General features: G+C 36.2%; 1 protein-coding gene across 4 annotated transcripts in view; it reads right to left on the bottom strand.

Annotated features, from left to right (window-relative positions):
• LOC150095386 (lysosomal Pro-X carboxypeptidase) overlaps positions 1 to 26,584 on the bottom strand; it is a 276,707-nt gene that overhangs the window by 73,341 nt on the left and 176,782 nt on the right. For 2 of the 4 annotated variants that reach the window (XM_090410434.1, XM_090410436.1), the window contains 2 exons: positions 8,921 to 9,064; positions 265 to 366 (listed from right to left, as the gene is read on the bottom strand). In XM_090410434.1, the coding sequence (XP_090266560.1) occupies positions 265 to 366; positions 8,921 to 9,028 (210 nt within the window). In that variant the 5' untranslated portion in view covers positions 9,029 to 9,064. Of the gene's footprint in view, positions 1 to 264; positions 367 to 8,920; positions 9,065 to 20,245; positions 20,482 to 20,813; positions 20,951 to 26,584 lie in introns of those variants that run through there. The other 2 variants (XM_090410433.1, XM_090410435.1) reach the window with 2 other exon arrangements.

Raw genomic sequence — 26,584 nt, 5'->3', positions numbered from 1 at the left:
AGCATTAAAGATTTATGACTTAGTAATTCCAAAGAAAATAGTTTGCTACAATTTCACTGTCCTTGAAGAGGAAGATAATATGTTATAAAGATCAAATTAATTTTAAATGTGGTTTTCATTTGTGTTACAAGAACACAAATGAACAACACTGAAAATTTCTCTCTTTTTTTTTTTTTTTTTTGATTCATTAAAAAATTTACTTCCAACAATTTGTATATACTTTCCAAGAAATATTTTAAACTGCTAATTACGAAATCTACTTACATCAAAGGACTGATTGCCATATGGAAGGGATTCACCATAATATCTGTGCTCAGCAAACACAATTAAAGCATGAAATTCGGAAGCCAAATTCCACATGAACCCCTTGAAAAATAAAAATAAAATTACTTCAGACATTAATATTTAATAGTTTATTCTGCATTAATGCTGGGTCAGCCAAAAGAGAAATAGGCATATAACACGGTGACAGAAAAAGCATCTGATATTAACAGTTAGTGATCAAAGTGCTTATTACTGTTCATGCACAATTCATGTTACACATGTGAAAGTTTACCTCCATTTTTATGCATCTGAAGATTATTATTAGGTCTTTTCATTCCTCAAGGATATATGAAATAGGGTCACTGTCTGAAGACAAATGTAACAAGTTACAGGAATTTTTTTCTTGCTGCTACTACAAAGAAGAATCACAATTAAGAAAACCTAATCGTATTAGTATTGAAAAGCAAAACAGTGTACTAGCAAGGGGCTTATGCAGAACTTACATCAGTGGTTTAAAATAAATTTAACTATCTGAGAAATGCTTGTTCTGGACTGGAATTATGCGAACCTTTAATAATCTTTAAAGATTTAAAATTTAACAATGCAGCAACTCTGCAGTTGTATAATACTATATCTAGCAGTTTAAGAAAGCAGCCTGGTTGGGCTCATTCTGTATTTTACATAGTCAACCTCAGCATGCTGCATAGAATCCAAAATGAATTCAATGCTGAACCGTCATAACAGCTGAATAACATAAATAGATAGGAAATCCACTATTGTTTATGGTCATTGTCCTTCTGTTATCAAAGAAAATGAATTTAATTATAAAACAGTGTTAGGTAGAGGTACAGCACCCATGGCAGACTATGCCACCTGACATCAAAGCAATGCTATGCAGCTGCACAAAGGCATTCACAACCAATCAATTTTTAATGTACTTAGCATTTGTCCTTTTGGTTATCAAATTCTTTTTTTGCAGAGAAAACAGTACAAAATTTATTCAAAATCCAAAATACACTAAGTAATAAGATCAGGTAATGAAAAACTAAGTTAATTTTACAAAGTTACTACATGCATCTGCAACAGCACACAAAGATCATTAAAAGCAAAAATAGGCTAGAATTATCAAGAATACAAAATTGATTAAAAGGTTGAAGAATACATTGTGTTAACAAAAATATATTCTTGAAGCAGGCAATTATTATTATTATTATTATTACTTGATAATAATAATAATAATAATTGCCAGGGAGTTCAAAGACTTATCAAGGGAGGACACCTACTCTATAACTCTGTCTCCACCACTCAATCCACCACCAACATCTACACCAATGCCATCTAGTGCTCACCAACATACTAGTATTTTTATAGACAATCACAAACATCCATGCCCATGGCAGGATTCAAACCCCACAGCCTTTTGGTTGGAGAGCGAATACGATAACCACTTGGACAACAAGGCTAGCAATTGTAGCATATATTTTTTGAGAATTAGCAATGCATTGTGCAGAAGTATTTTAACTACACCTAAACCTCTTTCTATGCAAATTTTTTTACACGAATTCAGAGTTACGCGAATTGGGATATCAAAAATAATTTTTTTTACGCAATTTTTATTTACATTTATGCGACCAACCTAAAGTCTAAGTTAGGAAAAAATCCGTAATTCAAGAAAATTCTGAGAATTTTATAGAATTGCATTCTCGTTTCAATTAAGAAAATTCTAAATTCTTACGAATTTCATTTATTGGGGATTCCCCGAATTACATAACTGACTGCGCATAAAAAAAACAGTTCTTAGCAGTTTGAATTTGGTGTTTGAGTAGACAACACAGTTACCGCATTTTTTGCATTTGCATTTTTTAAATGAAATCAAAATAAAAATCGCATTATAAAATTAATAATTTTGCCAAGAAATAATAAATGGTAAGCTATATGTAATTTTCAAACTTTCATTTCATTAACCGAAGATTTTAATCCAGCCCTCACGTGATGTTGCCGATAACCAAAAAAAAAAGGAAAGCTGTTTCCGTGGATATAAAAATTCAAATTTTAGATCGTCTTCAAACTGGGGAAGGTGCGACGGCTGTGGATAAGCGTTTTGGAGTCCGTGAATCAACTGTCAGATCTATAAAGAAAAATGAAGAGGCTATTAGAAAAGTGGTATGTTCTGATACAAAATCGAGTGCGAAATTATCATCATACACAAGAGATGTTGTTCTAGAAAGAGGCCAAAAAAGCATAAGGTGTTTTAACCTTATTAAATAAAAATCTCTGGAGGAGATATGAATGTAGAAAGTATTTTACCTTGGCCACCTTTACCACGAGTTGCCTTGGTCTTGCACTAGCTGTCGGATCAGCTAGACTTGCATCACTTGCAGGCGCAAACTTGACTTGTTTGTCTGTTTGCTTACTTGGGAAATGGAGTAAAACCAGGTTTAAAATTGCTTGGTATTTTTAACATTTATTATACCCAAGGTAAAATACTTTCTACATTCATATCTCCTCCGGAGATTTTTATTTAATAAGGTTAAAACACCTTATGGTAACTTGTTCTGGTAAAATACTTATAAGCTCTGTATTACTAAATCTTGGTATTTCTAGCCTGGCTCCCACTGATGAGACCTCAATAAAGGTCGAAACTGGTCTGGGTAGTAGCCCCTTGCCTTTAATACAGAACATTATACATTCCCTTCTTGGAGATGTGTTTTGGCATTAAGGGTAAATATTAAGATTAGTGATCAGAGCTTATGTCACCTTTACCACGAGTTGCCTTGGTCTTGCACTAGCTGTAGGATCAGCTAGACTTGCATCACTTGCAAGTGCAAACTTGACTTGTTTGTCTGTTTGCTTACTTGGGAAATGGAGTAAAACCAGGTTTAAAATTGCTTGGTATTTTTAACATTTATTATACCCAAGGTAAAATACTTTCTACATATATACATATATATATATATAGAAATTTATACATGAATACATAAAATGATTCTTGCAACACAACCACTGAGAAAATCTCGGGCAAAACTCAAATTTCAAGCTACGTATAACCAACGTATAAGCTTATCTACAAGAATTACGATCATCCACCGAGATTCCATCACATAGGCCCGTCAATACAGCAAGTTGAAGCTGAAGTTAAAGACAACTGATTCGATTAGCCTTTTTAAAAAAGCATTGATATGATAACAAATGTGATTCCAAATTGTGTTAAATTAAAACATCGATTTACTTCATTCTTTTATGGAAGCAGATTGCTGCCACCTGCATTCTCCTAGCTGAAACCAACAAAACTATCCATGCAATAGAAGTGGAGCTTGCCACGATGCTGAATGTTGATCTTTGGATGATCCTTTCCGGCATCTGGAACGCTTCAGCAGACATAAAATTTCAAAGAATAAGATGTAGAGCACATTAAGAAATTTGAGTCTACAAAAAAACTCAACTTCCAAACTTCAACTAACTCATGATAATAAACCTATCTTCCATTACCCTGAAGCAATTAGCACACTCGCATGTGGCCATAACTTTGCAATGGCACCTAAGAAAATTCCACCAGAGGAAATAAGGATACAGTAGAAAGAGGTATCCACAGCCCTCCTAACCATATTGCCAACAACATCAGACTAGATGAAGCCAGTGTTCTCACCAAGCTAAACCACCAAAAAGCAACCTAACAAAAAAAAAAGAATTTTAAGCTCTGCAAGAGATAAAAAGCAACAACAGAATAATAATCGCCAAAGGAGATAAAGGAAATTCTACTGTTTTAAACCAATAGGATTACTCGGGTAAGCTTGCCTTTTAACTTTTAGATTGTTCTAGCTATCTCCTTATGATCCTACTAACAAGTTAAATTTTACTAAATGCAAAATGTTAAATACTTACTATTAACCCCATCAAAATGCATTGCAGTGTGTTGCAGAATTTGTGTGTCTAAAGCGGCATATTGCCAAAATTTAAAACTACAATATAAAATAGCGGACTTTTATATCTATTTATTTATTTTTATTTTTTACGTTTTGCACCCTGGCAGGCACCTCTTTCACCACTGCTCCATGGGCTCCTTAAAAAAGGTTACCTGTTGGCCTGTGGAGGTTAAATAGACTAAAACCTTATAACACTAGGACCATCCCCTCTAGATTTGTGGATTACCAAAAATCCACAAACAAAAGGTGCCATTACATCCCCATGTGGATGCCATTGAATTACCCACACACACACACAAATCAGTCAAACGTTTAGCCAAAGTGCTCACACATTATACTGGCAACACACCATCACACATAAAAAACTCAGCCTACTACGAAGCCAGTATAGAAAACCTCTCACTCCAACACACTGACATAATGGTCAGTCAAGCCAAATTTCCTCCCAATATCTCAGCCCTATTTCAGTTCACAATGAACTCAGGCTATTTCATTTGTCAAGGAAAATTCTACAGATAGATGGAATAGCCATGGGGTTCACCACTCTTCCCACCCCTGGCCAACTCTATATGGAGACTTTTGAAGAAAAAGCCTTAAACTCAGCTCCACAAAAACCCTATGGTACGTGGATGATGTGTTCTCCATTTGGCTGCATAGCCTGGATATACTCCACAATTTCTTAACACACACACACACAATCAACACCCCAGGATCCAGTTAAGGAAAACAACAGTCTCCCATTCTTAGATACCCTGATTACATACCAGCCTGACGGATCCCTAGCATTCTCCGTTTAGAAAATCTACACATACAGGTAGTAGTCATTCGCCAGCAGTCACACCCCCTGCCCTCCCAACAATATGGGATTATAAAAACCCAATATAACATGGTAAAATTAATCAGTTCAGATAACAGTGCCCTAAATACTGAACTTGACCATATCTGTAATAGTTTCTTAGCCAATGGCTACAACTCCCAGAAAATCCAAAAAGTATTAAAATCGTGTAACCCCCCCCCCCTTCAAAGCAGAAATTACTCAAAATCTATCAGAATTTCATATATCTGGGGCTCATCTAAAAAATTAAAAAAAATCCTAAGGAAATATGACCTTACAACTAGTTACAGACCACATAAGAAATTGGAATCTCCTATCTGCTCTACCAAAGACCAGCTACATCCCCTAGACTTACAAGGAGTATATCAAGCCCATTGAAGTCGCAAACTGTCCTACTATGGCCAAACAGGCAGGACAGCCAATGGCAGGATATCCGAACACAAGGACTACATCCAGTTCCACCAATACAGGACTTGCTGACCATGCCTTGGACACCCACCACAGGATACACTGGAAGAAGGCCACTCTATTACACCACAGCAAATGCAAGTATGAAAGACTATTTATTGAATCTGCCTCAGCTCTAAAAAAACTCTCCAAACCTCAACAAATTTGGATGAACGAGACTGCCCCAAATTTGGAAAAGTTACATTAAGAGTGTCAACCCAAAGGCCAAGACAAACCAATTTAGCCCACTAGGGGACACAGTTTAGGACTCTAGGCCTGACTTCTGTTGCCTTAATTCAGCAGCCTCATTTGCTCAGTGTTAGTGCCCATGTGCACATATCATTGTTTTTTTGTGATCCCTGATGATGTCAATGTAACACTGCCGAAATAGGTATTGATTAAAGTTTTTTTAATTAATATTCTAGTATACGTTGTCATTTACTGAAAAATTAAAAAGCTATCAATTTTTATGTCAAAGCTTTTCATAGGGAAATTATTTTCAGAAAGAAGGCAAATAAGTAGTAAGAACACAAATAAACAAAATTTCAACACCAAACACTGAAGAACACATATTCAGCATGAAAAAATGAAACAATTATACAAAACCACTAAACTATTTAAAACACTGTTTTCTTAGCACAGTTCAAATATACTGCTACCTTCACTTGCAACAATAGCAACACCAGATACAGGTGGTGAACACAAATGACGGCATAAAGTTTTTGTTCTTAACTAGTCACCAAAATACAATCAAACATTATATTAAAAACACACACCACAGTCCTTGTTACTTTTATAAAATAATCGCATACTTTCTTTGTTTTCCTTTACCAAAGAAAATTTATTCTGTAATATGACATATCAAATTTTGTATCAATTAAAGTCACTATCATATATCAAAAGGCTTCCAAGTGAAGATTCTGCTTCACAATTTTCATACAGATTTATGATTTCTTATTTCTACCAAAGGTAATTTCCAAAAAAAAATAAAAATAAATAAAAGGAGATTAAAGGATTAGTAACACATTTCATGGAAATAAACTCTGAAAACTAAAAAGAAGTTCATTCTATTAATAAAATAATACATGGATAATCTTTAAAAAAATAAAATAAAAAAAACAGAATAAATTTCTCTCATCAGTTATTTTTGAAATAGATTGTTAGCAGGTTATATCACAAAAACGTTTTTTAATTTCTACTTTTTTTGCTGTGCAAAATGATGGGAGGGAATTAGTGTTGGCATAATATTATTCATGAGGAAATAGAACACATACTAGTGATTGGAATGTTTCAACCATGCTTTATATAGAATTTTTATTCCAGACTTCTGAAGGAATCAGTAATTCATTCACAGATCACTGAATATAAAACCAAGAACTGATATTAAGTGGCATATTAAATCACTTATGAAATCGTTTAATATCAGTGACTAACTTTGCTAGCAATCACCTTCTGTCTGCAGACAAGCTAATGCAATGCCATGTGATTTAATGATTAATTGTTAGCATGAATTCATTTTTTTAATAACAGTTTTTCAACATTTAGTCAACTCTGTAAGCTATTTATATATTTTGGATGTTTATTAAACCATATGGAGCAACCAGTTCTACTTTAGGTGGTGAAACTAGCAACTGCATTTTTTACATTTTAACGATTAATACATTTCCTTGTTGTTACTGAGGGCTATTATTTTTCAAAAACAAAAGGGAAATATCAATAAAAAATAAAGAAATGTACATGGTGGGAAAGTATGTTAATACAACTGTCCAGTACCTGGCATGAAAATATTAAACCTCATGTGTGTGTGTGGGGGGGAGGTATTGTAATATTCAAAATGAAATTTTGAATTCATCAGTATACAATACGTTTCAGACATTTTTGATTTCACAGCAGTTAAGCATTAGATAATAAAAAAATGGCAATTTAACTTCATCTGCTGTTCAAAAAAAGCAGTGCACACAATATATATTTTAAAACTATATGAATGATGATAAATATATCCATTTATTAGAATTCCACAAGGGGATAAAAAAAAGGCCCAATCATTTTTATATCAATAAATGTCAGTTTGATAACATTTTGTCATAAATCATCAACACAGAATTATTTCAAGCAACAAAAATGAAGTTACAGAGGAGATGTAACATGGCAATTAGATGCATAAGGAGAATAAAATGCAAATGACACCTGTAGAGCCTGTGCAACACCTTCTTTCAAGGGAGATAAATATCACAAAGACTAGAAAAAAATTAGAGATAGGTAGTACTAAGTAAGCGAGATAAGCTGGGGAAGGAGCACTAGATATCTGCATATTTTAAGGGAATGTGCAAAAAGAGCTGACTGTACAATTGACTTAAATTGTTTAATGAATCTTGTAATAAGATTCTGAAGTTTTTAAATGGAATAAATACAGAATTAGGTTGATAGAGAATTCATTACAATGGTCAGCATGGACTGTTTGTAAAAAGCAGATCTTGCTTTAGCACTCTACTTTCATTTTATAAAAAAATGGGTGTGTTGGATAAACGGAAAACAGAATTCATGTAGTGATATTTTTGGTGATCTTTGCAAAAGCAAATGACATGCTATGGGGAAAGTTAGCATACAAGCTGAGAGAGATTGAGATGAATAGAATAGAATTCACAACACAATGACAGTGTGTTGTGAATGCTAGGAACATAAATCAGTATGGTTCCATATAAGATGCTGCTTGATAAGCGCTATCTCCTGCACCGCAATAAATCTGTTGACTTACAGAAATTAGTTAATAACATGGATTAATAAAAGAATAAAATGTGCTATCTCCTAGCTGACAGTCAAATACATGGCATCATTCATAAAGAAAACTTTCAAAATTATCAAAAAAGAAAGTCACAGTCATTCAATGCTACAGTCTTGCACTATTATGAACTATCAACTATGAAGCAAAACTATGCTAAGAATCATAACATTTAAAACAATTATACAAATATTAAAAATAACATATTGATAAGTACTGTACTAACACTATTTAACAAGTGTTAAACACCTATGATATTGTACTTGCGAAATGTTTCTTGTGAAACACCAGCAAAGGTTAGTCGATTGGTACAGCCTCTGCTACTAATGGCGCAGCAAAAGGTTAAGCAAGTTTGAGCATGGTTAATAGTTAGAAGGGTCAATCGTTCGATGCTGTTGACACACTCTCCCTCGATGAGTCTTTGGACTCCCTGGAGGTATCACATAATAATATTTCTGATTCAACAAATAACTAAATATGTAGGTCATGCTACTGTAAAGATAATTATATGAAGCTGTTAAATAATATATATGTGCTGGACACATGCAGTCTATAAAGTAAAAGTTTAAACAACTAGAATAAAATTTACAAGACAACTACCAAAAGTATTCATTCAATGTTAATTATTTTTAATTAAAACAGAATTCAGATTAAAAAAAAATTCATATTTACACTGTTGTTAGAGAACATGACTATATCTCCTTCATTTCCTGTGTAGAAAAAAATTGGACCACTAGGAGTAACATTCCAATATGCATCTGATATGAGGTAGCGCTGCATATAAGTATCATTATTGACATAACTAAAATGATCTACCTGTAAGACAAAATGAAAAGGAATAAAAATAAACAGTAATAAATCAGCATGCTATTTTACTGGCATAAGAACTATTTTGAATTTGGTGAAGAACATTGGAATAATTAATGCATGCAAAAAAGAAATGATATCTGTAGTATCCTCAAACATGTAGAAAGGCTTATGTGTTCATTGTGCATGTCGATTAATTAGATGAGAATACAGACATAAGAAAATAACTATTTATTAACTTATTGCTGATATTTCGCTGGTATTCTATCCAGCATCTTTAGAGTGCAAAAACAGTTTGTTACATTACAATCTAAGGTAATGTTACATTACCTTAGATTTTGAGGTAATGTAACATTGCACATCTCAAAATTAGGAAGTATTTCTGACTAATTTTTATTTCATAAGAAATGTTAATAAACAGTTGTTACCAATTATTATTATTATTATTACTGCACCCTCCATGGAGTCAGCAAACTCATTATAGGAAGTTTCTTCAACTGACAACATATTTATCATACCGAATCTTAAAATCCTTAACACTCCTTGCATTAACAACACATTCTAGTAATGCATTCTATTATGGGGTTTGAAATTCAAGATTAGCAATTTACTAATGCACACCATCTGAGTGCACAAATATACATTTATTACCTTTGTAGAAAGAAGCATACATGGCATAAATGGAATACTGAAATGCATACTGGTTGCTGTAGCTATTATATGAGAAGATCAGACAGTTTGGAAAATCACAGGGCAATTTTTTTTTTTTTTTTTTTTTAATGAGACATGTATGCATCCACAATGCAAGCATTGCTTGTGGATGGACAGAAATATGAGGAGAAAGAAGTTAATCATGGATTTGAAGCGGAAGAAATAAATGAAAGAAAAATTTGATTTGTGAGTTTGGAGTTGAACCATGAAGAACTGAATAGCTGCATGCACCTTAACAGATTTAGAAGAGGGAGAAATTTAGTCCAATGCCAATTCTGATGAAGAGTGACCACTGAAATATTTGTAGAACCTACGAACAACTGAAGTGATCTAAAGTGAATTTACTGTTTGAAAGACTGGAGAGAAATGATAAGGGATTAATCAACTCAATTATTTAGTTGTACACCAAGTGAAGTATTTTGAGGCAGCTCTTAGGGCACCCCTCCTTATTTGTGAGAACTGTACTCAATGGTTGGATTTATATACAACTAATTCACAGATAAAGTAATATCCTGGATGAAAGAAACAGGCCGATTTCTTGGATGCTGAAAAAACAATATTTGCAATATGTTTATGCCAAAAAAAAAAAAAGACTGCAGAAAAAAACTCTAGTCCAATGATTTGAATATTGTCAAAAGCAATATTAGAAGGGTTCTTTTTCTTAGAAATAAGATGGAAATGAATTTTACTAGCACTAATTTTAACAGGTTATCAGATCCACTGATGAATTAATATTGCAGAAATCAATATTCTGGAAGCCATGGCAGGTTATAGCACAAAGTTTATCAAATGAAAAAAGAGGAATGTAGAATACTGTCATCAGCAAAATTGTGAAATGGATTTGCAACTGGAGGAGGTTGTTCTCTGCTGCAATTCCAAACTGGAGAACATTTTTCATATGAAGCTGAGTATGTGAAAGAACAAAGCCTTGTAGACTCCCAGCATTAGTAGCTAAGTGCAGTGATAAATATCTAGCCCCCATCACACATTAGTACATTCAGAGAGAAAAATGGGAATCGAGTTGCAGAAGTCTAATGAGAGATCATATGATAGAAATGACTTAAAAGGCCATTGTGACAAACCCAATCAAATAATTTAGAGAAATCAAGGGCAACAACTACTTGAGATTCACCAACCTTTCCCATGGCATTTTATCAAAGATGGGTAACATAAGCAAAAAAGATCCCCATTGATCAACAGTTGTGGATCCAAATAGGTGATCTTTTATTTGTCAAGAGATTTCTAGGTATCATAGAAGTTGTGCATTGATTGTTTCAAAATAGGTACATAAACAAGCTATCATGTTTGCAGAAATCAAAAGCAAATTCATTAAATATAAATTATTATTATTATTAAGAGAGACCTTCAGGGAGTCAGTGACTCGTCAAGGGAGTCCACATACTACACGCACCAGCTATCCTTCTTATTCTTGAATTCATTCACACAGCTTGCACTCACAACATCCGATGGAAATCCATTCCAATCTCACACACCACCCTATCAGAGAAAAATCTAGCCCTCACCCCCTTCTTAGAGGAATTCATTCTTAGCTTCCAAGGAAAACTTCTTTTCCTTTCCCCACCCTCCATAAGTTGAAATCCTGTATGACTCTTTCAGAAGTTTGTAAGTCTCAATCATATCACCCCTCTTTCTCCTGCTTACTAATGTCTGCACTCTACAAATTCTCCCTCTGTCTTCAAAATCAGTATTCCATAATCCTGAAATCTTTTTTAATACTCTCCTTTGCACCCTCTCTCCAATATATCAGAATCACAACAGAAACCAGGAGACCAAACCTGTGCACAATAGTCCAAGTGAGGTCTTATCAAGGCTTTGTAAAGAGGCAAAATGATATCCTTATCTTTACATGTAAACAATATCTCTGTTGAACTTCAGAGATAAAAGAGTTATCGTTCCATTGTATAAGACCCTGATCAGAACACACCTAGACTATTGTTCTCAAAATTCATCCCCAGGATTTGAGGGGCTAAATTAACTGTGAAAACAGTACAGAGGCAAATAACAAAGATGGTTTCAGGACTGTACAATGTTAGTTATGAGGATCAGCTGAGAGAATGTGGACTTCAGAGTTTGAGCAAGAGGGTGAAGAGTGGTTTCATTGCATGGTTCAACCACCCTCGAATGCATTGTGATAGTGTGGTGAGAGCAAGAACAGTCAATGAGTTCGAGAAGTGGTATGGTAGACTGTGTTTCCAAGGTGTCACGATGAGTCTTTTGACTCCATGGAGACCTGAATAGTAATAATATACTTGCAATCTTTGCTACATGGCCCCTGAACTTCAACTTCCTATCTGCTAACACTCCAAGATCCCTAGCCTCATCAGCTTATTCAAGGACATGGGAAAATGAATTGACATCTGTTTTCCCATGTCCACAATTCCAGCCTATTCAAATCATTCTGCAAGTACTGCATATCAGCAGTATTCCTGATTACCCTACCTATCTTTGCACGATCAACAAATAGCTGTATATCGCTTGTCAAATTCTTCTCAATATCATTAATGTATAGATTGAACAACAGGACCAAGCACTGCTCCTTGTAGTACACCACTTGTTACCTTAAGCCTTGCAGACTCAGATCCCCCATACACCACTTTTTGATATCTGTCAGTCAGCCATCTTATTTATGCAAATATTCTATAATCCAAACCCATATTCTCCAATTTATGCAACAGTTTACCATGCTATATTCTGTCAAAAACAGAATAGTTGAAAGCAGAAATGTCGGAAGCAGAATAGTTACATCTTTAAATGAAACGTCCTCTGACCTTAAGTGCCTTCTGTCATATGCTGCTTGAGGAAGTTGTCTCACAAGAGCTCAATAAATCATTTTCATTCTTCTTATGAAATTCTACTTTAATTATTCCATAATTAAAGTCTCCCATTATGATTGCTCTTTTCATGCTCATCTTATTTATTTGGTGATGCATTTCTTCATCACTAGCAACCGCTCCACCAGGTCTGTAACAACACCCCACTAGGTAATAGATCTTGTTAGATTCCACTCACACCAGATGGCTTCAAACTCACTGCCACATGAAATAATGTTAGTAGTAGTACTACAATCATAGATCTCAACTCTAACTGGATTTCAGTCATCTGATATCATTAGCAGCACTCCCCCCCACCCCCAAGTGTGGTTTTATGATTATGGAAACACCATGTTTCATTATAATCTGCTGGCTGTTATCCTCAGTATTGCAGCAAAGCTACATGACAATGCCATGACCTTAATGAGATGCATCCTAAACTTTAACCTTCTATTAAACATCACCCCAACATCGATTGTCACATCCTCCAGTATAGTTCTACCAACAGAGTATGCAACATCCAATTTTCAAAATTTTAGATTTAGTTGATTTACAATGATCTTGGAGTTCACAACATGAGCATTATTATTACAATAACACTTCCAAGCTTCACATCATTCACAAACAACTGAAAATTTCCCTGCAATCTAGTGACAACTTCACTAACATAAAGGTTACATGATATCTAACACATCCAGTGTACTAAAATGAAGTTATGCAACAACCCTTCAAATATATACTACTTAATTCCAACAACTGAAATCCTGTATGACACTTGCAGGAGTTCGTAAATTTCAATCACATTGCCCCTTCTTTCTCCTGTTTGCAAGGGGAGCAGTCTACAAATTCTCACCCTGTCTTCATAATCAGTATTCTGCAATCCTAATATATCAATTTGAACACTCCTTTGCACTCTCTCTCCACTGTATCAGAATCAAAACGAAATCAGACCTCACTAGGACTGTTACACACAATAGCCCTAGTGAAGTCTTATCAAGGCCTTGTAAAAAGGCAAAATGGCATCCTTATCTTCTAATGTCCAAGTTTATTTCAGCATTGCAATTATCTTTTGAGTTGTATTTGCAATCTTTGCTACATGTGCCCCTGAAATTTAACTTCTTATCTACTAACACTTCAGGATTCCTAGCCTAATCAGCTTCTTCTAGCATAATCCCACCAATATAATACAACATTGAATATCTAATCATGCCAAACTTTATATTTACCCATTTTCCCATACCTACAATTCCATTACTCTATTTATCTTTGCATCATCAGCAAATAGTTTTATATATATAGCATGTTTCCTTCCCAATGTCATTAATGTACAGATCAAATAACAGTGGACCAAGAACTGATCCTTATGGGACACTACTAGTTACCTTAAATCTTGTACACTCGTATCCTCCATATAATGCTTTTTGATATATGTCAGTCAGCCACTCTCATATCGATACTAATATTTTATAATCCAAACCCATATTCTCCAATTTATGTAACAGTCTTCCATCCTGTATCCTTAGTAAACCCATGCTGTTCATTGCAAAGTAAAGGTTCTCTGTCAACACATTTTTGAGTACGAACCCTAACTAAGTTTTCCAAAATCCTCACCTCCACTCCTGAGATATTGATTGGTCAATAGTTAGATATATTGATCTTTGCACCATCTTTGTACAATGGGATTACTATACATTCTTTCCATTCCTGCAGAATTCTTCCCTGTTCTGAGGCTCAAAGGAACAGTCAGTTCAAATGAATACTCTTTAAGCATCCAATCTCATCAGTTACTATTAAACGCAACTAAATTACTGAAACAAGAGCAACCCTTAAAATGCATGCTGATCCTCAATATTATCCTCTTCTGTCCAATTCTGAATATATCACTAATTTCTCCAAAATCTTAACTACAGAAGAATCTGGTCTATATATGAATGGTGGTAGAATGGAGGTATTTGATACCTCCATTCTACCACCATTCTTATGTAATGGCAACATTTTACTCTACTTTCACTCCTTGGGGAGTTTTCCAGTAGCTGAACTTGTTAAACAGCCAGGTCTTTTAAAGCATTCTCTGAAAACATAATGAAATTCCATCCTCCTGCTTTTGACTTCCAAAGAACAGTGCATTCAAAATACATTCTCCTTGTGAATCTTGAAAACTTCAACTCCCTCCCCCCCATCTCTCTAGGAATAGAACCTGTTTTTCCAAGGCCTTGATAAGACTTCACTAGGGCTTATGATTCCTGTCTTCCAATCCATTTAGTACATGTCTACAATTTGGTTAAAGAGTTTTAATAGGAAGTTAGATGCTTTATGACCTCCATATTTCCAGTTCTATGGGTAGTTAGTCAATACCTGGAGCCTTGGACTCTTCCATTTTGCTTATGGCATGTAGAATTTCTTCTTTTATTACTGGTAGTGTCTTTCCTCTTCCTGTCACTGTATTTATATTTTCCCCATCTTGTTCTTTTTTTTAAAGAGAGTTTGGTAGTATTCTCTCTGCAAAGAAACTGGATCTATACAAGAAATGAATTCATTTCTTGTATAGATCCAGTTTCTTTGTTATTTATATCCTTCATTTTCAGTGTTTTTGGTCCCATATGATTTTGTGAATTCTTTTAAGATCCTATAGAATGTTTTGGTATCATTCCTTTTCTTGGCTTCTTTGCAAGCTTTTGTCTTTTCTTCTAGCCAGTTGTTTTTTTTTTTTTTTGCTGTTTTGCACAATCTGTTGATTTTATTTTTGAGTCATCTAAGGTTTAGATTGTTTTCTTCTCTGTTTTCTCCATTTTAGAGGCTTTTTGCATTTTTTTTCCTTCTATGATTTCTAATATTACGGCAGTGATCCAATCTTTATTTGGTTTAATAGTTGTTCCTAATATTTTTTGGGCAGTCTGTAGCACAATTTCCTTACCTTGGTTCTATAAATGTTCCATTTTGTCAAGGGGTCATTTGGCTTATCTCAGGTTCCATTGCTTTTTCAAACCAGACCATGTTATCTTTTTTTTTCATTGGAGGGATATTTGCTATTGCTGCTAACAAATATTTCTTAACTAGCTTCCATACAATACTAATCTTTCTCTCTCTCCCTTTGAATTCTTTCATCCATGGAACCTAATCATCACATTTCCTCTACTTGTTGTATAAAACATTTGTCCCTCAAGAATTCCTGAAATTCATTTCTCATATTACTGTGTGTGTGTGTGTGTGTGTGTGTGTGTGTGTACAGGGTGTTCGGGATAAATTTGACAGTTTCGTAAGGAAAAAGAAAATCTTCTTTGTATCTATTAAATTTAATGAATTGACAAAAAAACATTACAGGCAGAGTTAATTACAATACTATCAACAAGATTTACTCAAAATAACCACCATTAGCATCGATCACAGCTTCAATTCTGCTTCGGAACCTCGAACAAGCTGATGCTACAGTCTCCCTGGGAAGGGCCGCAAAAACTGTTTTAATTTTATCCATTAACTGGGCTTTTGTATTACTGGAAGTGCGATTGGTGTCTTTTTCAACTGCACCCCATACAAAATAATCCATGGGGTTAAGGTCTGGGGAGTTTGGAGGCCAAACATTTGGACTGGTGAAGTCGTAGAAATTTTCAGACAACCATTTTTGACTTTTCCCAGAGGTGTGGCAAGGGGCCGAATCCTGCTGCCATACATACGGCCTACCATTGGCTACCCTTGTTATCCAGGGCTTGACTACAGTTAGCAACTCCACGAACAAAGCCCGAATTCCAATGCCAGGGTTCTTCAACACCTGTTCCTGCAGATTTGCGAGGAATTCTGCTGTACGAACGCAATCAGATCGTCTGCTAGGGATCTTTCTTCTTGCTACATCCTCGTAGTCACCATTGCAAGTCTCTAGTTCATGCCTGATTGTTTTTACTGTATTCAGGGAGCATTGGGCAGCAGTCGTAATATCCTTATTTTGATGGCGGGCACGAATCATCATGATACAAGTTATTCTCTTCCATGATTCAGGTGGGTTCCAGCTATCCATCCTTTCTGACATCTTGTATATGAATGAAGAAGGGTCCAAACTTTTAAATGAAGAGAAGTGTGTGTTAATACATGTAACTTACGGAAAAATATAATTAATTATAAATATGTCAAATTTATCCCGAACACCCTGTATATATATATATATATATATATATATATATATATGTTAAAGATACCAAGTAATTTTTAAACCTGGTTTTACTCCATTTCCCAAGTAAGCAAACAGACTAAAAGTCAAGTTTGCGCCTGCAATTGATGCAAGTCTAACTGATCCCACAGGTAGTGCAGGACCAGGGCAACTCATGGCAAAGGTGAAACAAGCTCCGATCACTAATCTTAATATTTACCCTTAATGCCAAAACACATCTCCAAGAAGGGGATGTATGATGTTTTGTATTAAAGGCAAGGGGCCACTACCCAGACCGGTTTCGACCTTTATTGAGGTCTCGTCAGTGGGAGCTAGGCTAGAATTAGAAATACCAAGATTTAGTAATACAGAGCTTGTAAGTATTTCGCCAAAACAAGTTACCATAAGGTGTTTTAACCTTGTGTTTTGGCATTAAGGGTAAATATTAAGATTAGTGATCGGAGCTTGTTCCACCTTTGCCAAAAGTTGCCCTGGTTCTGCACTACCTGTGGGATCAGTTAGACTTGCATCAATTGCAGGCGCAAACTTGACTTTTAGTCTGTTTGCTTACTTGGGAAATGGAGTAAAACCAGGTTTAAAAATTACTTGGTATCTTTAACATATTTATACCCAAGGTAAAAATACTTTCTACATCTATATCTCCTCCAGAGATTTTTATTTAATAAGGTTAAAACACCTTATGGTAACTTGTTTTGGCGAAATACTTACAAGCTCTGTATTACTAAATCTTGGTATTTCTAATTCTAGCCTGGCTCCCACTGACGAGACCTCAATAAAGGTCGAAACCGGTCTGGGTAGTGGCCCCTTGCCTTTAATACAAAACATCATACATCCCCTTCTTGGAGATGTGTTTTGGCATTAAGGGTAAATATTAAGATTAGTGATCGGAGCTTGTTCCACCTTTGCCACGAGTTGCCCTGGTCCTGCACTACCTGTGGGATCACTTAGACTTGCATCAATTGCAGGCGCAAACTTGACTTTTAGTCTGATTGCTTACTTGGGAAATGGAGTAAAACCAGGTTTAAAAATTACTTGGCATCTTTAACATATTTATACCCAAGGTAAAAATACTTTCTACATATATTATATATAATTTTTTTTTCAATGTCCTCAATTTATACTGCTGCAGTTAAAAATCTTCCATAACAGAGTACAATACTCGTGGATAGGCTTATGTGTTCGTCAGACATGTTATGATAGGTTTCATGGTATAAAAGAACACAGATGGTTAAGAAAGTAACTATTTATTAACTTAAAAGCTAATATTTCGCTGGTCTTATATCCAGCATCTTCAGAGCACACAACACAAAGTTTGTTACAAAGGCAAGACAACCACAATCCGGTGTAACAGTGGGGACAGTATAAGTGATTTCAGCGTGCAACACAAGACTAAAGTCCTAATATGGCGCCATCTAGGTTAAAAAAAAAAAAAAAAAAAAAAAAAATTCCAAGTTTTGAAATAGTAGTCCAAATGATAAAAAATAAAAGTAATAAATATTAATTTGGTCTTAGGATGACTGTCTCCCAAATCTTTGGTAGATTTATAAAGCCATACTTGCTAAGGTTTGGGGTATGTTTCAAGGCTTCTGTTGATTCCAGGAACAACCTCTCTGACTTGTACAAGCTTCTGTGCATTACTTTTGTTTCTTTCCAATTGATCCTGTGTGCAGGGGTATCCAGAGCATGGTCTGCCAGACCCGACTTACCATAGCGAAAGTGTCGGATATATTTTTTGTGTTCACTGAGGCGGATGTCCACATTTCTTCCTGTCTGTCCGTAGTAGGCTTGATGGCAAGAACAGGGCACTTCATAGACACCAGGATGTGATAAAGGAGTGCATTTGTCCTTGGGTGAACGGATGAGAGTTGCTAATTTTTTATAAGGTTTAAATACTGTGCGTAATTGGTGTTTGTTAAGCACCCTAGATATCTTTTCAGATGTGCCTTTAATGTATGGGATGGTGATTGTTTTGTTGTAGTCTTCTGTAGTAGATAGAGGGGATTTATGGGTAGCATTTAGTATGTTATCTATTTTACGGGGATTATAACCATTGTTTAAGAAGGTTTGACGTAGGTGAGAAAGTTCAGCAGTGAGAGCACTGTCATTGGAACAGATTGCTCTAGCTCTATGGGTTAGTGTTTTTAAGATACCATATTGTTGAGAAGGGTGATGGTGTGACTGTTTGTGTAAGTATCTCCCTGTATGTGTGGGTTTTCTGTAAACAGAAAATGATAAGGTACCTTCTGGAAGACGTGTGATCAGTGTGTCCAAGAAAGGCAGGCAGTCATTGGCTTCTAGTTCCATTGTAAAGTGGATTTTAGGATGCTGGCTATTTAGGTGCACTAAAAATGTATTCAATGTGTCTGGGCCATGTGGCCAAATGGCAAATACATCGTCAACATAGCGTAGCCAGAGGCTAGGTTTGAGAGTGGCTGTGTTGATAGCTAATTTTTCCAGATGTTCTATGTAGAAGTTGGCTAAGGGGGGAGAAAGAGGTGAACCCATAGCTGTCCCATCTAACTGTTTGTATATTTTCCCTTTCCATGTAAAATAACCTGCCTGTACTGTGAATTTAAATAGCTGGGATATATCTGGGGGAAATTGTGAATTTAGTAAGTTAAGTGTTTCAATCAGTGGTACATTAGTACAAAATTAGTACAAAACAATCACCATCCCATACATTAAAGGCACATCTGAAAAGATATCTAGGGTGCTTAACAAACACCAATTACGCACAGTATTTAAACCTTATAAAAAATTAACAACTCTCATCCATTCACCCAAGGACAAATGCACTCCTTTATCACATCCTGGTGTCTATGAAGTGCCCTGTTCTTGCCATCAAGCCTACTACGGACAGACAGGAAGAAATGTGGACATCTGCCTCAGTGAACACAAAAAATATATCCGACACTTTCGCTATGGTAAGTTGGGTCTGACAGACCATGCTCTGGATACCCCTGCACACAGGATCAATTGGAAAGAAACAAAAGTAATGCACAGAAGCTTGTACAAGTCAGAGAGGTTGTTCCTGGAATCAACAGAAGCCTTGAAACAAACCCCAAACCTTAACAATTATGGCTGTATAAATCTACCAAAGATTTGGGAGACAGTCATCCTAAGACCAAATTAATATTTATTACTTTTATTTTTTATCATTTGGACTACTATTTCAAAACTTGGAAATTTTTTATTTTTATTTTATTTTTTTTAACCTAGATTGCGCCATATTAGGACTTTAGTCTTGTGTTGCACGCTGAAATCACTTATACTGTCCCCACTGTTACACCGGATTGTGGTTGTCCTGCCTTTGTAACAAACTTTGTTTTGTGTGCTCTGAAGATGCTGGATATAAGACCAGCGAAATATTAGCTTTTAAGTTAATAAATAATTATTTTCTTAACCATCTGTGTTCTTTTATACCGTGAAACCTATCATAACATAACAGAGTACAAGTTCTACTAATTAGTTGCAGCAAATAAAAGTTACCTTTACTTATAAATAAAAGTGCGTTTCTCCTATTTATCCCATTTATTGATGTCCTTGCACCGCATAAAAACTTCTTGCTATGTGCTTTTTAAAAAAAAAATAAATAAATAAAAATAAAAAATAAACTAGGGAATTTTAACCATTATCCGGCAAACCGTATCTGAAACAGAATGCGTTTTTATTTTTCACAAAATCGTAATGAATCATGCTAAGGTCAAGTTGTATAATTCACATTATTTCATAATTCCTCATAAGATAAAATCAAACATTCAATTACTTGAACGGGCGAATATCAAAATTAAATTAGTTATATTAACCGCGAAGTTTTTTAACCGTTCTGTTACAAAATGACGCCACCTAGTGGCTCTCTTTATTCTTGTCCAGAATGAAATCAACAATTATTATGTCGAAATAAAATCTATTAAATTCTATTCTAACACATGATTTTCAAAATCATTCCACTTATGCAGTTTTTCATTTCTTTTAGATTAGCTTTTGGCATTTCAGAAGAAAATTAATCATCTTATATTTATTTAGAAATTTAATTTAACTTAAATGACAACCTCACCTTCTGTTTAAAATATCTAGTTTTATAAGAACAGTCAGCATCCTCACAAAGAATTTGCCAAATCAAACAGTGAATTCCGACGAAATAAATAAACAAGAGCCGCATCTTAGGCTCTGATTCCTATCGCTGCTGTTTGATTAAGAAGTACTTGAATGCCAAAGAGAGCCAAAGCTTTTTAAGTGCAAAACCACGTGATGGAGATAATAGTGTTTGCATTTTAAACATTGTGGAATACTTGACAGCGTTGAAGCGACATCTATATGAGCATAAGTACAGGATAGGCATTGTCTTTAAAAGTCAAACGCTTCTCTTCACATCATAAGTGTCTCCACTTTTATATATTTTTTAAATTTTAAACTAAACAGTTATTCTACTTTAATTGTATGGTGATTTTGAATACTGTTTCGATATCACAAATTGCCCAAATATAAAAATCATATTAGAAACAAATGTAACTTAAATAAAACATCGGTTGACTGTCAGCAAACATCTGACCCTCAATTCTGACGATATCAAAATCCTAAATAATAAAAACAATAATTTTAATTTATTACCATATTGATCTAATAGTGTACAGCAACTTTGGACATTACAGGAGGAAATTATTTCGGATATCCCCATACATGAACTACACTATCTACCAATAACTGTCTGGACAACTCTGTTATTTGAAGTTATGCCAAGTTTGTTAATAACATAAAAACCGGTGTAGAGAGAGTAAGAAGCAATATTTCATCATAGCAGGTGAACACAGGAGGTATGGCAACACAATATGAACTCAGTGACTTCGAGAGAGGTGTCATCGTGATATTCATGGACATGCCATGAATGTGATATTCATGGCATGTCCATGCACCATTGCTACTCAACCAGAGCATATCCTAAATCAACAGTTGGCAATGTGATCAACAAATGGAGACGTTCCGGCAAAACTAGTGCAGGAAAACACCCAAGGCAGCCCTCAAAAATGATTAACAGAGACATGAGTGGGTTAAAATGGGTTTCATACAAAAAACCAGCTACAATTGGGGCACACTATTCGTGACGAGTTCCAGGGTGCCAGTAATATCACTTTAGGCAGTAACACTGCACGACAAGAACTTCATTTACTGGGTTTCAATGGAAGAGCAGTGGCTGACAAGCTGAACATCACAACAACGAACAAGGCGGCTCGTCAGGACTGATGTAAAGAGCGTGTGAACCAGAAAACTGACCAGATGAAACTGTACTCTGGACCGATGAATCAAGATTCACCAGTTTCCAGGCTGATAACAGGCGAGCAGGCAGCCTACTGAAAGCTTGTTAACATAATATGATGTACCCACAGTAAAGTTTGGTAGTGGAAGAGTGATGGTGTGGAATGCATTCATCTGGTTTGGAGTTGGAGCATTGAACGTTGTCCTTGGTTCCATGAAGCGGATCAGTACCTTGATATTCTGGATAATCAGGTGCTTCCTACACTGTGGAGATTGATGGAACGGACTATGTTACCATGAAACCTCCTTTGGTAAAATATCCCTTCCCCACTCAGTCCAATTCATCTGCTGTCTCTATCGCTTCCCAACACAACCAACCACCCTGAACTCTACTTTTCTCTCATTAAAAATCGACTTTCTCCAATCCCACTTTCCCAACAGCGAAATCATCCTCCTAGGAGATTTTAACGACCACAACACTAGCTGACTTTCCTCCTCCAGTTGTACAGATCTTGCAGGCAGAGATGCCAAAGCATTTGCCATCACCGACCTTACACAACTTGTCCAGATGCCAACCAGAATACCAGATAACCCGAACCACTCCCCAAATACCCTAGATCTTTTCCTCACCAATGATCCCTCCACCTAGTGCTCATCTCCTCCCCCATGCAACAACGTTTACATAGACACTCCCATACAAGAGTAGTTTGGCACTATAACAGTGCCAAGTGGGACAGCCTCCGCAACTTCTATGCCGCATTCCCATGGTTGAACTATTGCTTCAGCCTTCCAACCCAAACATATGCACTGAGCTTATTACCAAAGTAATTCAAACCAGCATGAATACATATATTCCACATAGCACTCTGAATTGCCATTCCCTAATGAAATCCTTGTTCTCCAAAAGATGTGCCAAGACTGTAGAGATGAAACACCAGACATACCATAACTGGCTGAAATTAAGAACCCCATCTTCCTTCAAAGCTTACACCAAAGCCCATAATAGATGCAAAAAAATCAACGCTTCCAAAACAGAGTTTGAAAGAGCAAAAAGCAGGAAACTAGCAGCCTGTTCAAACGGCAGCCGAGCCTTTTAGTCTCTCGCCAAAGAAATTGGCCGTAACTTCTGTCCAACACTATTCCTACCTCTATCACACCCCGATGGCTCTACTGCATCATCACCCACAGAAAAAGTCAATCTTCTGGCCTCATACTTTGCTTCAAATGCATACATAACTCACAATGGTAAATGTCCCTCAATCATCCCAGACACCCAACATACAATGCCACTATATCTTCTTGCCAGAATGAAATCAGAAAAATACTGTCCAAATTAGACACAAAAAAGTCTCCTGGCCCTGATGGCATTCCCCCAATTGTTGTGAAAGTTTGTGTTCCAGAACTGACCCCTATCCTATGTCACCTATATATACTCTCCTACTCCACTGGAATCTATCCCACAAACTGGAAATTGGCCTATATTCAGCCAATTCCCAAGAAGGGTGACAAGTCACTGCCATCCAATTACCGCTCTATCTAGCTTACCTCAGTCCTGTCAAAGGTAATGGAAAAAACCATCAATTCCCAACTCCTTCACTATCTTGAAGACACTCACCAAATAAATGACTGCCAATATGGATTCCACCACTTCCGATCAACAGGAGATCTACTCACATATGTCACCCGTCTCTGGACAAATGCAATGGAGAGGTTTGGCAAATCTCAAGTGGTTGCACTAGATATCTCCAAAGCATTCGACCGGGTCTGGCATAAAGACCTACTAGGCAAACTTCCATGATTCGTCCTGACCCAGGACCTCTGTAGGTGGACTGCCAGTTTCAGAGGACAGAACCTTGCCGGATCCCACAAGGTTCTATCCTCTGAACTTATGCAGATGACAGCACACTACACTCCTCGCTTGCATTTGATAAGCATTACCCTACACAACTCACCTCAACCTACAGAACATCAACCAGAACCTTGTGGGATCCGGCAAGGTTCTGTCCTCTGAACTTATGCAGATGACAGCACACTACACTCCTCGCTTGCATTTGATAAGCATTACCCTACACAACTCACCTCAACCTACAGAACATCAACCACCACCACCCTCAACCCCGATCACACAGCATCCTACAATGGGGTTCAGATGGATCTCCTCTGTATTGAGTCGAGCATCTAGACATATCAACGATCGATCTCTTAGCAACTCTCTCCCCCCACTTTCACACAGACGTATGGTCTATGCAGTATGTATATTCTACAAATATTTCCATGGGAGATGCTCATCTGAAATAACATCAATAATTCCTCCGCTCAGTACTAAACTGACAATATTCAGGATCTTCAAAATCTTTTGGAACTAATCAATGCAGAGAGTGAAAAAATGGAATTAAAAATAAATATCACCAAAACTAAATTCATGGTCATAAGTAAGAAACCAATTCTTAATTTAGCACTTTCTTTAAATAGGAAACAAATAGAAAGAGTGGCAAAGTTTAAATATCTCGGATGCTGGGTAAATGAAGATTGCAATCCAGAAATGGAAATAAAAGTAACCGCAGTTTAAACTTAGAGCTTAGAGTACGCATGGTTAAATGCTATGTATGGTCTGTACTGCTGTATGGTGCAGAAACTTGGACCTTGAAGACAACATCAATAAAAAGACTTGAAGCCTTTGAGATGTGGTTATACAGACGAATGTTAAAAATCCCATGGACAGCAAAAACGTCCAATCAGGAAGTACTGGAACAAATGGGGAAATCACGTGAACTTTTAGATACCATAAAAAGAAGGAAAAGTGCATATCTTGGTCACCTACTTCGTAATGAAAAATATAAGATACTTCAATTGATTATAAAAGGGAAGATAAATGGAAGAAGAGGACAAGGAAGACGAAGAAAATCTTGGCTGGCAGATATCAGACAGTGGACTGGTATGAACTCTGAGAGACTGCTCAGAATAGCTGAGAATTGCTCAAAATTTGCCAAGGTAGTCGTCGACCTCCGATAGGAGATGGCACTCAAAGAAGAAGTACTAAACTCATTGGAATATGTGCAGCTGCTGCACATCCATTCACAGTACACCAAGGAACAAACAGAACAAATTTCTTTTCCTCTTCCTTCATCCCTACAACTGCTGCACTGTGGAACAGTCTCCCACCTGCTGTTTACCCAAGGCATACAATTTAGAGTCATTCAAATCAAATGTAAACAAATTCCTCCTTTCCCAACCCACTATCCATACACAGTACTGATGTACTATAGGTTGACCAACTAACCTCCTGTGTATGGGCCCAACATAAAAAATAATAATAAATAAATATAAAATGAAGAAGACAATGCACCATGCCACAAAACTGCAACTGTAATGAATGGTATGGAGAGATGGGTGTTAAACGAGTGCTCTGGCCTGCACAGAGTCGTGACCTCAACCCCATCGAACACCTTACGGGACAAATTGGAGCGACGATTGAGGTCCATAGCAGCACGTCCTCGATCTGTCGCTGAATTCAGCGCTGCTTTGATGGAGGAAAATAGAGACAAATTCCACCTTATGTCTGCCAAACATTGGTAGAAAGCCTACCTAAAAGGGGTGCAGGAGGTGATCAAAGGCAAAGGTGGACATACTCGATATTAGGGTTCGCCTGCTGGTATCAATTGCAAATTGCTAAAATATCCGGACAATTATTAGTAGATACTGTACATCTAATTTTTGCTTGTGCACAATTCATTGTTCTCATTAGAATCCATTTATCTATTTTTCACTAGTCAGTGATGAATGCTGTTAGTTCTCCGTTTCTTCATTGCTGTAGATTTTATGAGAAGTTTATCAGAAAATATTAACTATGCACCAGTATGAAAATTAGTTTAAAAAAGGAAGAGGCAAGTCTAGATGTTTTAAGTAGCATAAGTAGTAGATAATGTCCGCGCTGTTAGTCTAGTGGCTATGTGCTTCGCACCTATATGCCTGGGGAAGGAGTGTCCTAGGTTCAATTCTCATCGATGACGTGAGGAGCTTAAGGTTCTTCCTCAGCCATAGCGAAATTAGCCGGTCTTGAGCGTGGACAGCAGGGTTTTTTTTCCTCCAGTTTATCTGGGGGTTTTCATCCTGCAAACAGACAAATCGGCCGCGTGAACACGCAGGATACAATCATAGGATATAGTACGGCAAGGAAGGCAACGGGAAACTACCCTGCTCATAGTCATTTCCCTAGATGGTGGCGTATATATAGCTGCCCCTAAACATCCGAGAAACTATAACTACGACAACAACAAGTAGTAGATAATATTATGAATTACGTATATAACTATCAGAGAATGGAAAAAATATAGAATTTCAACTCTACTTATTTATTTTCTTCCTTGTTTCTCATCATCAGAAAGTGAAGAAGAGATCGGTAGACATCATTCAAAACTATTATTACCAGAATCATTTATGTTTAATTTTAATGTCTTTAAATACCGTACCTTCGGCATAGCTGAGTAAACAAAACATATTGAGTTGATGCGAAATTAACGAGTTTTTATTAGTGCCTTTCGAATCTTTCTAATTTAGCATTTTGTCTCAATGTTT

Source organism: Typopeltis vanoorti, chromosome 20 (genome assembly GCF_054136105.1).
Source record: "Typopeltis vanoorti isolate ZY-2024b chromosome 20, IOZ_Tvanoo_1.0, whole genome shotgun sequence".
Taxonomy (NCBI): domain Eukaryota; kingdom Metazoa; phylum Arthropoda; class Arachnida; order Uropygi; family Thelyphonidae; genus Typopeltis; species Typopeltis vanoorti.
Note: the sequence above shows the minus strand (reverse complement) of the source record. Positions and strands in the feature narration are given on the sequence as shown.